This window comes from Astyanax mexicanus, chromosome 2 (assembly GCF_023375975.1).
Source record: "Astyanax mexicanus isolate ESR-SI-001 chromosome 2, AstMex3_surface, whole genome shotgun sequence".
Lineage (NCBI taxonomy): Eukaryota > Metazoa > Chordata > Actinopteri > Characiformes > Acestrorhamphidae > Astyanax > Astyanax mexicanus.
This window is the reverse complement of record NC_064409.1, coordinates 50,261,316-50,276,881: the sequence shown is the minus strand read 5'-3', so window position 1 is coordinate 50,276,881 and position 15,566 is coordinate 50,261,316. Positions and strand designations below refer to the sequence as shown.

Here is a 15,566-nt window from a genome sequence, read left to right as displayed (position 1 = left end):
CAGGATTGGCAAATTCGCCACTGGCGCCTTGTGCTCTTCACAGATGAAAGCAGGTTCATACTGAGCACATGACAGACGTGACAGAGTCTGGAGACGCCGTGGAGAGCGGTCTGCTGCCTGCAACATCCTTCAGCATGACCGGTTTGGCAGTGGGTCAGTAATGGTGTGGGGTGGCATTTCTTTGGAGGGCCGCACAGCCCTCCATGTGCTCACCAGAGGTAGCCTGACTGCCATTAGGTACCGAGATGAGATCCTCAGACCCCTTGTGAGACCATATGCTGGTGCGGTTGGCCCTGGGTTCCTCCTAATGCAGGACAATGCTAGACCTCATGTGGCTGGAGTGTGTCAGCAGTTCCTGCAAGATGAAGGCATTGAAGCTATGGACTGGCCCGCCCGTTCCCCAGACCTGAATCCGATTGAGCACATCTGGGACATCATGTCTCGCTCCATCCACCAACGTCACGTTGCACCACAGACTGTCCAGAAGTTGGCGGATGCTTTAGTCCAGGTCTGGGAGGAGATCCCTCAGGAGACCATCCGCCACCTCATCAGGAGCATGCCCAGGCGTTGTAGGGAGGTCATACAGGCACGTGGAGGCCACACACAATACTGAGCCTCATTTTGACTTGTTTTAAGGACATTACATTAAAGTTGGATCAGCCTGTAGTGTGTTTTTTCACTTTAATTTTGTGTGTGGCTCCAAATCCAGGCCTCCATTGGTTAATAAATTTCATTTCCATTGATGATTTTTGTGTGATTTTGTTGTCAGCACATTCAACTTTGTACAGAACAAAGTATTCAATGAGAATATTTCATTCATTCAGATCTAGGATGTGTTATTTGAGTGTTCCCTTTATTTTTTTGAGCAGTGTATATATATATATATATATATATATATATATATATATATATATATATATATATCTTGTACCACATATTTATTTCAAGATTACCATTGGACCAAGCATTAAGTCAAAGATTAAAGATTTTAGCATGTACTAATTTTATGAGTAAATATTTCTAGCATGCATTATTTACATGAATAAGCATTTGCAACATGCACTGATACCAATATTAATTATTAATAGCATGTATCAGTTTCTTGGTTAAATACTTGTAGGATAAACTAATTCCAAGATTAAATATTCATAGCACGCACTTATTTTAATTTTACATATTTTTAGCCTGCACTAATCCCAGGATTACAACTGATTGTCATAGTTTGAAAGAAAGCAACATAGTTAAGTGTAATTTATATTAACCATTACCATGTTAAAAGAGAAGGTGAGGGTTTTATTGCATGTTCAAAAAGTCAGTAAACATATAATTATTGTGTAAATATAACATGATTCATATAAGGTTCCTTAAACAGTAAAAAAAACTTATATCTTGAATGTAGCACCAATTTCCAAACAACTGAAAAAGACTAGGGTAGAGCTTCAGACCTCAATTAATTAAAAGTAGGAAGTATACAATGTACAATGGATTGTAGATTAAACTTAAAAAAGGAAAAAGGGAACAGACATTCTTCATTCTTCAGACATCCTTCATTCACAGGCATTGCAGAGGCCTGACACAGTCATAATTGTCACACAGACATCACAGTCTGGGTTTATCTCTAATATGCAGTGTGTAGACGGCCCAGGGCTCTGGTATATAGATGACTCCTGGATATTTTTTACGGAGGATCTTGTCATTCCACAGACAGCTGACCCAGACTGTGAGTAAAATCAAAACTATTGAGAAGCTGTACAGCAGAAATAGTCCGTTACAGTCAGGCACCAATCCTTTCCGTTTCTGGTGCATCACAGTGGCTGTCATGGCAAAAAAGGTGAAGATGAAGAGGATGAAGATCTGTCTTTCAGTCACTAAGTACCTAGAGAAAGATAAACAACATGTTTCTGTATCTGTTAATGTTTGGTGTAATGCAAAATGCAATTTTTTGGGCCAGAACTGAAAACAAAATGGAATATTTGGCAGAAAACCAAATAACAAATCCCTTTTTGTTTAAAAGGTATTTATTCATTTTGCCACATTTTTTAACCATTAAATAAAATAAATAGACTCAATGTATTTTGTGTTGCTTCTCATAGAAAAAGCTAGTACAAAAAAGTATTAAATGAACAGTGAACATTCTTCACGTCCCAGCAGACATTCCAACAAAGCTCAATATTGTTTGTTATGAAGCAAATCAGTTATTCACGCATTTGGCTGAAGACTTTTTTCTGCTATGTTCAGATAAATATTTTCAGTTCCCACTATTCTGTGCATTCCTGGTTGAGGTGAAAATGCATTATCTTTGGTTTATAATTCTTGACTCCCATGTTGAGGAGCGTTAGGAAACGTGGTAAAAATGAAACATTGTCAAAATACTAAAATATGCTTTTTTCTTTTACATGACACATAAAACATAACATTAATCACTATTAAAACTTTGAACAGTGTTAAAAGTGTTAAAACAAACTAACAAACAATTATTTTAAATCTATACCAACATGCCAAAGTCATTGCAGTGTGCTTTATCTTTAATGGGACATGGCAAAAATAAAGGGACACAATACTACAAATTAGCTACTCTCCCTTAAATTTTTTTTATGTCCTATGGCAGCTAAAGAATGCTGCACTGACCTGTGGGATATGAGTGTGTGTTTTCTGCACTGAATGTGGGTGTAACTTCTGCCCGAGTCGCTTGTCTGTTTGCACGGACAATTACCACCCACTGCACTGTCCACAGTGGGTGGTGAAGACTTCTACTACCGTATTTTTCACACTATAAAGCGCACTGTATTACAAGGTGCACTATCAATGAAATTAAGTCTATTTTCTGGTCTGTTTTCATAAATAAGGTGCACTGGATTATAAGGAGCATTTTAAGAGACACTAAAAGGAACTTCTTATTCAGCAGGTCTCGCCGCTGGGTGGTGGTGGTGGGAAGTAGCTAACTAAGAGCTAACTAAGTTAAGTAAAGCTAAACTAAGTAAACAAAACTGTACTAAAAAAGGACTTTCTTTTAAAGTGAAACAAGCGCTGGATGTTAATCTACACAGATTTCTCTCCTGAAAACAGTTTATTTGGGTGAGTAAAGCGCTTCTTTATTTACAGTAAGCTTACATTCCGAATTTCTCCAGCACTAGGCTGGAGCATTAGCATTAGCGGCTAACTGCTCCATCAGTGTTAGCCGGGGTTAGGAGCAGGCTACAGGCTGATAATACTCACCTCTGAACAGGGAAATAGCAGTTAGCGGCTAATGCTAATGTTACTCCAGCCTCGGTGCTGGAGAACTAAAACTCCTGTTTAACGCTGTACTTCAGCAGAGTGGCTTTACTGCACCTTACAACCTGACTGGTAAAATTCATACATAAGAAGCAATGGATTATAAGGCAAATAGTGCAAAAAATACGGTACATATTTCTGTTATTCATGTGACACTGTGGATCGAGGAATGTTAAATGCATTCACAACTTCTATCTTCCCTCCATCCCAATATTAGGCCTGGATTAAAACTCCTCTAATTAACGTAATTAAGTGTTCAGTCTCACCTACAAGCGAACACCTCATAACATATATAGGTACACTTTATAATCAATTTGCATTCATTGATATTGTCAGTAATTATAGGGAATATATGGACTGTCACTGCCTTTGGAAGCTGTTAAAAAGTGTCTTTGTGAAAGTAAGAGAGAGAGAGTGTGTGTAAGAGAGAGAAAGAGAAAAGTAGAAGAATAAAAATAGAAGGGAGGGGTAAGAGGGTGAGAATTAGTTGTGGGATTTCATCCATATTTCTATCTGAAAAAATAAAATGTTAATCTTCTAAACTCAGCGGTAGTGATGCAATGTTTATGTTGCAAAATAAAATCACTGACAAGAGTGAATGATGGGGGGACGTTGGGCCAAACTTTGCAAATAGATTTATTTAAGTAAAAAAAAAAAACACATTAAAGTTTAAAGATTACAGCTGGAATTTATGCATTAAAGTAAATTTTGCAATCTGCTCCCCTATCCCACCTATTTGTCCGTGCTCATCCGTCAAATTATTGTGACTTAATTTCAAGGTGGTGCCCAGAGGACTACATTTTTCATTTTTAATAAACTATGTGTGCACTCAAAGTTCTCAGTGGCTCCTTTTAAATGTCAAAGCCCCCAGAATTCTATACCAATGAAGTGTGGAGCGACTTTGAGCTTGCTAATGGTTTAAAAATAGTGATTTCTTTGCATGGGCAAGCTATGCCCCTATCACTAGGATTGTAAATCTGTTGCAGATATTTATTACTTACCATAAACACTGTCCAACATATTTATCATAGTAATAAAGTAGCTCAAAGGAATAACGCATTAAACGCATTAAAGTTGAATGATTAATTACATGCTTTACTTGTTAACCTTGACAACACTTAAAAAAACAAGACTTTATGTAAACGTGACTTACGTAAAGAAAAGCTGTGTTACACAATATGTAGTGTTATTCTGTGCTACTTCTCTCCTCTACATGGCAATAAAAGCTTGAATTGTGCTGAACTGTGTCCTGGTTTGGCTCAGAGACATTAGTGCTAGCACACCCTGGAAACAGTGTTTAACAGTGACATCGGAGCTTGTTGGTGTCCCCTTGTTTTTATCTCCTGTCAGATGAGACGACGCTTGGCCCTGCCTCAAGCAACGGCTGTGCTGTAGTCCTACAACTGATACCGCCAAACTCTTCCCCTTTTATAAATAATTCTAAATAACAGTGCTGGGTTGGGGGTTTGGGCTTTACAGTAATAAATAATTAAAGGGGGAAGACTGCAATTTGCACGGATGTATCTACATTGATTACCAGCTTCTCGAAAACGGCTGGTATTAAAATAAACTACAACCCCTGGTTCAACTCAGAAGCTATTGTACTCTTCTCCAGTGCTGGAATTTCTCTTCTAATCTTGAAGGTTTATATTAAAAGAGGGAAAGTTGGACTGGAATCAAATCGTTAAAAGGAAGGATACTGACCAGTAGTACAGGGAACTCGGAGCCAGGAGCAGCCAAGCTGACTGGGGCATTCTCTTCTCCACTTTGAGGACGGTGAAACATCCAGAGAAGTACAGGAAGAGGATGAGGAAGAAAGGGATGTACCTATTGAATAAAATGTTCACAGAAATGTACAATTTTAAAAAGTACTAATACTTGAAAATGCACAGCTCTAAGGATGTGAGCAAACTCTGTCCTTTAGAAATGCACCCCTTATGTTTTATGGATGTTACTAAGTTAATGTACTCAAATGCAGAGGTGAGTAGGGCAGCCTAAGCACATACTCCATATGCAAATGCATCGTGTCCTCAGGGAAACAATGAGTCAAGCACTTGTAAAAGTGATTTCCAAACACAAGAACAAAATTACAAGGTCAGAAAAACTATGCACATTACTACAGTGGGTCTTATCTGTACAACCTCCACATCTCTAGGTGGTAGATTATATTTATGGTAATATTTGCTTCCTAGTGTATTTTCATTACAATTTAGTTCATTACAGTTTTACTAGGATTTCCCAGAGTTAAATGATAAATATAGTGTAAAATTGACTTGGGGTGAAGTGAAACATGATAACAAGTACGAACTTTTGTCAAACAGTTCCCAGCACTTTAGCTGATGCTCCCAACAGCATGAACAAATAGGTAGGATAGGGGAACATATTGCATTAAAGTGCAGGAATGTTATAGAGACATTTTCAGCAACAGCTGGAATTCATGCATTTCCACTGAGTTCATTTTGCAATCTGTTTAAATTCATGCGCTTCAGTCAACTTATTGTGACTTAATTTCAAGAAGGTGTGCCCGGAGAACTACATGAAGATGTACTGTAATTATAAACAGTAATTTTTAATAAACTACTTGTGCACTTTTTAAAAGTTCTTTTAAATGTCAGAGCCCATAGAATTTCCCCAATGAAGTGTGTAACTACTTTGAGCTTGTTAATGGTGTTAAAAATGATTTTTTCGCATGGGCAACGCTATGCCCAAATCACTAGCATTGTTAGCCTGTTGTAGATATTTAATACTTACCATAAACACCGTCCAACATGTTCATCATAGTAATAAAGTAGCTCAAATGAATCAACCTGTAAAAAAAAAAACAAAAAAAAAACAGAATATTAGATCTTCTACTGTCATTTACACAATTTCTACGCTTCCTACTGGTAAAATATTAGTAGAATCAAAAACATAAAAAAATCATCGAACATTAAGTTAGAACTTTGGTGTCAGAAGTCTTTGTGGATTCAGCACACGGCGCACAAAACATTAGAAAATTTCTGTACCAAAGAAGGTGGGTTCAGATTCTTCATGATGGGGTTCTCCCTCACTGACAGGTGCAGCTGGTAGCCACTGAGCAGGAGCCGATGATTCATGGAGTCTCCGACCAGATTTATGCTGGCCCCCATCACAAAAGCGATGATGCAGAGGTAAACAGCAGACACAGGCAGCGTCTTAGGACTGCGATCTATGAGCTGCAAAGGAAATGAGTCAAAGTCTTTACAAAGACAAAGTAATGTTTAAACACACAAACACAATATACTACATTCTGTACACTAAAGCACATAAATATATATATATATATATATATATATATATATATATATATATATATATATATATATATATATACACTGACACAGCTACTGCAAAAAAATAAGTTCACTTTTAAAAACCCTGTGTGGATGTATTTGCTTTTATTCTATAAATTATGTATGAATACATTTTATACAAGTACAACTTCAAGTTGGGATGCTGATAAAGGCTTTTAATAAATGTAAATAAAAGAATGCAATGATTTGCAAATCTCATAGACCCATATTTTATTGACAACAGAACATATCAAAAGTAGAAATCAGGTATACCACCATAAAAAGAACATGATATCATCAAAAGACCCAAAGAAACTCATAAAAGTCCCTGGACACAAAGGACAATGCTGACACTTAATATTGGATGCTGGTGATATTTGGGTCCTCAGGCAGCATTAACTCTGGCATACTTCTGTGCTGGAAATCACTGAATGGGCTCACAAACACCACCAGAAAAAATGTCTTTGAGCATAGTTCACCGTGCAATCCAAAAATACAAGTTAAAACTGTTTCATGCCAAGAAGCCACATGTCAACACAATCCACAAACACATCAGTCTTCTATATACCAGAGCTCATTATTCATACGGACTGAGGAATAATGTAAAACTGTTCTGTGCATAGATTAATCAAAACTTTACATTCTTTTTGGATATCACACACAATGTGTCTTATAGACACAAGAGGAAATGGACCATCTAGCTTGTTATGAGTGCACAGTTCAAAGGCTGCGCTATCAATGCTTAACAGCATATATTGTGGTTTTAGAACAATATATGCTCCCATCCAGACAGCATCTCTTTCAGGGAAGAACTTGCATATTACAGAAAGACAATAGTAAACCACATACTGCATCCATCACAACAGCATGGCTTTGCAGAAGAACAGTATGGGTGCCTAAGAAAGTCCAGACCTTTCTCCATTAAAAAATTGATTCATGGTTAAGAAAATGGTCAACATCTGATAAGTGTTCTGTGTGAATAAAATATGGGTCTATCAGACTGGCGAATCCTTGCAATCATCTGTGTTTAGTTACATTTATTTACATTTTACACTGAAAATCAACATTTTTGAAATTGAGCTTGTAAATTCAATGATTGGTGTTTTTTTGTTAATGAAAACTACCAATAGACCTGTTTGGCTAAATTTAAAAGGTTCATTCTATTCAGGGTACTTTCAAAAGTTCTGAATATTTCAAGATTAAAGAAGACTACTGTCTTACTACTGACTGTAAAACAGGTATGAGTCTTAGCAAATAATTATGATTATGAAGTTATGGATTTGCATGAAGGTGCTTTTAGTCTAATATCAGAGAAAATGGGCAACATTCATCCCTAAAAAGAGACTTTGGTGCACTCAAAGAATTTCATATTTTAGAAAGTGAAGTGGGCTAAAGGGCTCGGCTATGCAACAGCCCAAGCAGAGCTTTGAAAGGGCTGTCAGATATTACGGGAGAAGTGAAGGCCAGTGGGGATTATTTCGGGTGTTTGGGTCATACATCATCTTCAGTCTGGTAGTGCTGACCTCTGCTCAGTACCTCTCTTTTCATACACACACCTCTAATTTTCTCTGTGCCTTTTGTGATCTGGTAAAATGTCAGAGAAGGCTTCAGTTTCGAAAAATGGAGTTGAAAAGACGACACTGACAAAAAGCTTGACTTGTCCTTAAATGGCCAGCCATACCAAAAAAAGACCATTTGCCCTGGTAAATCGGGGTCTTAGAACAAAGTAGCCTCTAGTGTCTATTTGGATTAAGGCTGCACAATATATCCTTACAAAGCCACTGCAATGTGACTGTTGTGGATGCACACATTACACTGATGATTCTGGATACATGTCCTGTATAGTATCATGCAAAGCAAATAAACCATACATGTCATGAAACAACTTACTTGATAGAAAAAAAAATCCCTGTTCTCTACCAGTCTACCAGATTATAACAGCCCAATATAATTTATTTTACTTCAATCTTCGATAAAGTGAGGGCATTATTCTAGCGAATTCTGGAGATTTTTTCCCATATATTTGGATAAATAAACAATACATTGTCAGAGAGACATCACTTAAGCATGGCTGTACACTTTCACAATCCACTGTTGCATTTGTGGTTGAAAAATGTTCCCAATTGTTTTACTGTAGCTATATATTATTGTGAATAATGCTGTGGCAATAAATCTAACTTATATTTACGAATTATAGGCCAAAGACATATATTTGAACATATAGAAGTGATAAAGAACACTCCAGTTCCACATTTCCATTCATTTCAGTGTCAAATAGCTTGCTGTTCCAGTTTTGTCCATAATGGTCAGTAATCAGCAGCAATCAGTGCAAAAACAGAACAAATGCAAAATGATGGTAGATTTAGGGAGGTGGTTAATAAAACAAAGCCCCTTGCATATATAACAAGTCAGTAATAACTGCCACTGTAGACACAGTCCGACTGCAAGTTTGGCCCAGTAAAAAAAGAGACATTAACCAGACTAGATGAGATTAAATATTTGGTCAACACACAAGTACACACAACCCCCTCACTGCGGCTTTTAGGGACGTCTCACATGCTTGCTTTGTGACCCCTTATCTTTATACTTTATGCTGTATTTATCCACAGTAGCGTCAACATCACATACTTACTACCATCAACATTAATTTACCTTCAACAGAAGAAAGGGTGTGATGACATTGTAAGCGATGTGGAAATAGTCTCCAACAATAAGCTTATTCAGAGGGAACCACTGAAGAGGAAACAGGATCTAAGATAAAAAAAGGACACAACACAACATTATCTAAACCATACTTCAGCCAAAATACTATTTTTTGAAGTAAAATAAATATAATTTCATGTCATTTGCTAATGCATCCATTTCTGCATTTTAGCCATGAAACATGCTCCAAAAATTCTAAAATGGTAAAGCATTTACCACTTTGTAATGTTGCCTTTCAGTCTCAAAAACACTTAGGGCCCTATTTTAGCGATCTATAGTGTGCATAGTCAATTGCACATCGCACAGCTTAATTGTGGAAGTTGCGGTGTGTCTTTAGAATCAAGAGGGCACAAAATATACTCAAAACGTGCAAAAGGCATGATTAAATTTTCTTAATTAATCACTGATGTGTTTTGGTCACAGTGTGAAATAAATCAATCAGTGTGTCACTTGCCATTCCCTTTAAAAGCCAGGTGAGCTCTGACTTTGGCGCATTTGTATCTTAACAGCGCGCCGCTTTGTACGTCTCAGCAGGGGATACTGACCTACGGGTTCACGCTGAGAAGTTACACCAGCAGCTCTTTTAAGGGAATAAGCAATGTTATTTTATTCTTTAATCTGTTTATTGTTGAGTTGGGATTAAGAGAGGTTTGCGCTCTGCAGTGCTTCTGTGTGTGTGTTTAACCCGAAGCACGTATGGCACACCTATAGGAATGGACTCTGATGATTGACTGTTGTCTAGGTTAATTTCATTAATTCCTTAGCACTGAAATTATTCCTGATTCCTTAATTCCTTTAATAATATTATGCACTGTAGAGGAAGAAATGTGCAAATCTCTTCCAAACATTTAGTTTTTGAGGAACTCATTTCAGTTTAATATATTTGTATTTGTTATATTACTAGCCATAAATATCCACCAAATATTTTAACATTTTAAAATGCATTGCAGGTCTGCTTTTCAGGAATGGATGCATATTATTAAACGAAATGAAGTTGAACTAAAGGTGAGAAACACTTTTTATTAGCATATAAGAGTTTTATCACTGAGTAGAAATGTAAAATATTTTTCACAGATGTTCCCCTGAAAAATGAATCCTGTCTGAATAGGGCTATCGTTTTACTGGGCACTAAAAACTGGCTTATTTTGAATGGTTTAGATGTTTAAAGATCAAGTCAGATGCTAGATGATAAATTGCTATTCTAAAATCTGTTAGGTAAAAACAAATCAAAGGTCTCTTGTCTGCTCTGAGTAAAAACTGTTGTGTTTATAGCAACATGTTGTGTTCAGTCCAAACAAACCTATTTATATTTCTACTCTAAATTCTTTTCCCCCCACAATCATTTACTAACCATAATGATGGATCTACCAAAGTCCAGTACCCAGTTCTGGATGGTGAAGAAGCACCAGAGGTCTAAGTGGAACTGAGGCTTCTTCACAGGGGTGTCTGTGTCCTTGGATGCATGTCTGTCGCTGTAAAAGAGAACAAAGTTAACAATCTATAGCTAATATTTATTATAGATGTTAAGTTCCCTACAAATTCAGATTTGTCTCTAGTGTTACAATGAAGCAGTGCTGAACAATGTGGGTAAAATATTACGTGATTTTCGATACATATTGCAATATGCCCTGCGATCTAAATATGGGCAGACCTTGATGAGACATGGATAAAGATACAGTGGTGTTTGGAAGTTTGTGAACCCTCTAGAATGTTCTATATTTAAAAATATATATACAATTCCATCACACTTTCACACAAGTGAAACTTGGGGTGCCCTGTTTTATTTAAAGGACAGGGGTCTGTCAAACTCTGATATTCACAGCACAGTTTGTGGAGGTGTTTCATGTCATCAATAAAGAAAATGACACAATTAAAAAAGGTTTTAAAATCTACACTAAAACATTTGGACTCCACTAGTCTACAGTCAGACACAGAGTGTAAAAATAGAGGAAATTCAATTTCTGTTGTTATTAATATATACAATATTATTATAGGAGGGTCAATCAACAAAGATCATGCCAAGAGGACTGCTGGCCATATGCAGCTTGCTAACAAGCCTGAATGTTTTTGGGACAATGGTCTGTGGAAAGATGAGATCAAAATAGATATTTTTGTTAAACGAGAGGCGTTATGCATGAAAAAAGGAAGTCACTGCAGTTCAGCATAAGAACTTTATTTAATATGTGAAACATGGTGTTGGTAGTTGGTAGATTTGGACCTGGAAGAATGAATTTTGAATGATATCAATAATTTCAATAGGGAAATATCAAAATATACAGCTCTGGAAAAAAAAACACATAAAAATTATTAGTTTCTTTAATTTTACCAAGTTGAAAACCTCTGAAATAGAATCAAGAGGAAGACTGATAATCACAAGTCATGAAACCAAGCTGAACTGCTTGAATTTTTGGACCAGAAGTGGCACAAAGTTATCCAAAAGCAGTGTGTAAGACTGGTGGAGGAGAACATGCCAAGATGCATAAAAACTGTGATTGAAAACCAGGGTTAAAATTCCTAAAACTTTATGAATATGAACTTGTTTTCTTTGCATTATTTGAGATTTTTTTGTTATATCAGCCATTTCTCATTTTCTGCAAATAAATGCTCTAAATGACAATATTTTTTTTTTGGAATTTAGAAGAAATGTTGTCCATAGTTAAATGAATAAAACAACAATGTTTATTTTACTCAAACATATACCTATAAATATCAAAATCAGAGAAACTGATTCAGATTTTTTTCCAGAGCTAAATCTCAATGTAGGTCAGGGAGCAAAACAGCCACCCTAAGCACAGATGTCATTCTAAAAATGTTAACTTGCAGTTATTGCTGCACAAAGGGCTCACACCAAATACTAACAGCGAAAGATCACATACTTTTGCCACTCACATATGTAATACTGGATCAATTTCCTTAAAGAAATGACCAATTCTAATATTTGTGTCTCATTTGTTTGTTTTGGTTCTATTTTTAGGAATTTGGGTAAATCTGTTTAAATGTATGTAGAAATACAGATTTTTTTAAACATTAAAACATCAGTGTACACTTGTCTGCAAGATTGTAACTAAATAATTTTATTGTATTTCATGTATTATAATAGATTTACATAAATTAATTTAAATGCTGCATTCAAACATCAATCATGCCTTTGCAATATTTGACATAAAAGAGTGTGAATGCTCACAGAACATGATAAATAACCTTGTGATAAACAGTGATCAGCAGGTGACAACAATTAACCCCTGAGACACTGTATGTAAGCCCTAACATCATCATTCTCGTAATTACATTCCTGAGATAATTAACATCACTCTCACAGGTCCTAAAATAGAACCCTGTAGGATACCACAAGCTAAACCAAACAAAAAATGCCACTAAAAAATCACTAAAATGTTTGCATTTAGATTAATAACTGCATAATAAACAACATAAAGCACAGATTATAGTTGAGTAGAGATCATTTATTTTCTTTTTACTTTAGATTCCCATTAGAAGTTTAAAACATGAGACATGATACTCACATGCTCTACCACTCTCTGCAACAAGCTAGGTCTGTATAAGGTTACCATTTGCTTAATACAGCACTGTAGGACAGGACCTGTGTATAGTATACCTGTATAAAACAGTGGGTATAATACTGTGGCACCTGCACCACAGTAAAAAAAAACATTTTAAAAGCTTTTTTGCTGCTTGATACAAAGAAAAATTCACACTGTTTATGTTTTACATGACAGTAGCTACCAGATTACAGATGATGCCATTTATGTTACTCCAATCATTCATTTATACATAGATTGAATTATTACAGCTGCTAAATTCTGTTTTGATAGTTGCTAAATTATGTTATTTCCTATATTTTACATTGCAGAACAACAAAATATCGCAATATAATTTTTTTCCATTTGTTTTTGCAAGTCTAACTCACTCTGTTATTTCCCTTTGTTAGTTTCCTAAGTAGATATTCTCCATTAAGAAATGAAAATCAATCGTCAAAGGTCTCATTCCATCGTTTTTTCATTCATTTTTTAAATGTCTAGTTGTCTCTACTATGAATGAATGCCTTGTGAACTGGTTTTTGTGAGCCTCCGTAGGTGGTGTTTGGATGTTTTAGCTGGATAATGTTTGGTAAGTGGTCTAAAATGTTTGCAAACCACTGATCTAAAAACTTATCAGGCCTCTGTCTAAACTAAGTGTGCATTATACCTGAAGGGGCAGCAGAGGTTTCTTCCTTTAATTTCTTCCCTGATTTCAGAGTCAGTAGGAATGCACAGAGGGTGGAGATGCAATGCATCTCCTGTTTTACATAGCCTGCAGAGACACACTAATCTCATCCGATTTGATCCTTTCAAATCCCCACCAAAAATCCTCTCACTGCGGGTTGGTCTCTAAGCCATCACGCAGGCTGCCTCCTGCACTCTGCATGCTGAATATGAGGTGGATGCAGTACTCTGCTTGACTATGCCATTGTCAATAGTGTGCCTAAGATATGCCTTTCCTACACTATTACCTAATCTGCTTGTTATAAAATGGAAGTCTTTATAAAGCATTTTTGTGCTAAAAGTCTACAACGTTTCCTTGCAGGGAGTCAGTAAGCCACACAGACTCAGTAACACTCTTGTTATGGTTTCAAATAGGAAACACTCAGACATTCAAACTAAGCTTTTTTTTAGTAGCATGAAGCCCTAAAAGAAGCTCAAAAGTGAACTGAGACAGTTTTTAGCTTTAAGATTTTTTTCCAGAACAATGTTTATCAACTTTGGTCCTTGAGGCCCACCGTCTTGAGGCCCACCGTCATATCATGCAGTTTCCTAGATATTAACACCATTCCAACTCCAGATTGTGTGGTCTGATGAAGTGATGTGTGTTTGTATGCAGAATTCGTACAGGAAGCGTACAAAAAAAATTGCAACCAGTTACTAACATCATAGCAACCACCTAGCAACTACTTAGCAACATCATAACAATCACCACATATACAATAACAACACCTTAGCAGCCACCTAGCAACATCTTAGCAACCACCTAGCAATACCTTAGCAAACAATTTTGCAACATTACAACAGTCACCACAGCAACACAATAGCAACCACCACGAACACTGTAGCAACCACAAACCAACACTATGGCAACCACCACAAATACCATAGCAACACCTTAACAGCCATCTTACGACCTATTAGCAACACCTTAACAACCACCTTGCAACCACTTAGCAAGATCATGGAATACCATAGCAACCACTGGGAGCTATTAGCTATAGCTTCGCAACCCTCCTGTGTTTCCAATGCTATTTTTTGGGTGGTTTTCTGCTTTAAAACACAGCTTTACTCAATAAAGGAGTGTAAATATATTATTTGGCTCAGGTAAGTTGGAAACAGGGAAAACTCTTAAAAAGTGCAGAGCAGTGAATACACCAGGACCAGGGCTGAGAAATACTGAAAAAGGCTAAAGTCTAATAAACTGTCTCACTTAAGTTCTGAGCTTCTCTTTTGGGCTTCAGGCTGCTAAAAAAAAAACTCTAGATCAATTCCTTGTTAAAAGCAGTCAAACCTGGCCAGAAAAGCCAGCTGCAGCTGCAGGGCGGCCTTCTGCCTCTTTCGCACTGTAGTGGGTTGTTGCATTGCTCTTCCAGCAGCACCATAAATAAAGATGATGAGCTCAGCTCCACAGGTTCAGGTCCTCTTCCTGTTCTCCGCAGTTCCTGCTGTCAGGCGGCTTCAGCAGTCAGAAGGTGAGCAGTAATGTCAGCTTGGTCGGGGTCAGCCCTCAGCCCAGCCACGGAAGCTTTCCCCGCGGTCCCGTGCTCACAAACCAGCAGCGTGGCCATAGCTGTCCGGTACTGTCTCAGTGTTACTGTGAGTAACATGAGCTGCGGGTCTGACACCATTCCCCTCAGCTCAGCCTCTGCGCCGCGCTGTTTCCCCACCGCAGTGTTTACCGGCCCATTTCAGCTGCTGAAGACTATTTTATTATCTAAAAAAATACAGTAAAATCCCGCCCCTCCCCTCAGTGTTTCAGGATTTAATCCCCCTGCTCTACAAATACACGCCCTTACATCTGCCTCGTATTGCATCATTATGTTAATGTGCACACATTATTTGTGCTAGTATCTTAGTATTTTAGATTTTTCAACTTAATATAATATTTATATGTATAGTATATATAGTATTGTTTTTTTTAAGTCATCTAAAATATAAAGGAATATTTAAGAAACTTAAATGTGTTAAACAAACCAAAATACTCTGTGAAGCATTAAGGTGCTCTTATCTAGGACACTGT

The 15,566-nt window shown here is 36.9% G+C and overlaps 1 protein-coding gene across 1 annotated transcript; it reads right to left on the bottom strand.

Annotated features, from left to right (window-relative positions):
• Nucleotides 1-1,272: 1,272 nt before the first annotated feature.
• cln6b (CLN6 transmembrane ER protein b) lies at nucleotides 1,273-15,230 on the bottom strand. Its single transcript, XM_007231191.4, has 7 exons — nucleotides 14,838-15,230; nucleotides 10,639-10,759; nucleotides 9,237-9,335; nucleotides 6,279-6,467; nucleotides 6,025-6,080; nucleotides 4,978-5,100; nucleotides 1,273-1,876 (listed from the first exon to the last, which is right to left on the bottom strand). Exons 1-7 carry the CDS (start codon nucleotides 14,906-14,908, stop codon nucleotides 1,600-1,602), a joined length of 936 nt encoding a protein of 311 aa, XP_007231253.1. The 5' UTR covers nucleotides 14,909-15,230; the 3' UTR covers nucleotides 1,273-1,599.
• Nucleotides 15,231-15,566: the final 336 nt, after the last annotated feature.

Excerpts from the sequence above, each read along its gene's own strand:
- cln6b (XM_007231191.4), bottom strand. The coding sequence starts at position 14,908 with ATGCAACAACCCACTACAGTGCGAAAGAGGCAGAAGGCCGCCCTGCAG. Across the intron at positions 9,336-10,638 it reads TTGGTAGATCCATCATTATG|ATCCTGTTTCCTCTTCAGTG; the intron begins GTTAGTAAATGA and ends TTTTTATCTTAG. Across the intron at positions 6,468-9,236 it reads CACCCTTTCTTCTGTTGAAG|CTCATAGATCGCAGTCCTAA; the intron begins GTAAATTAATGT and ends TTTCCTTTGCAG.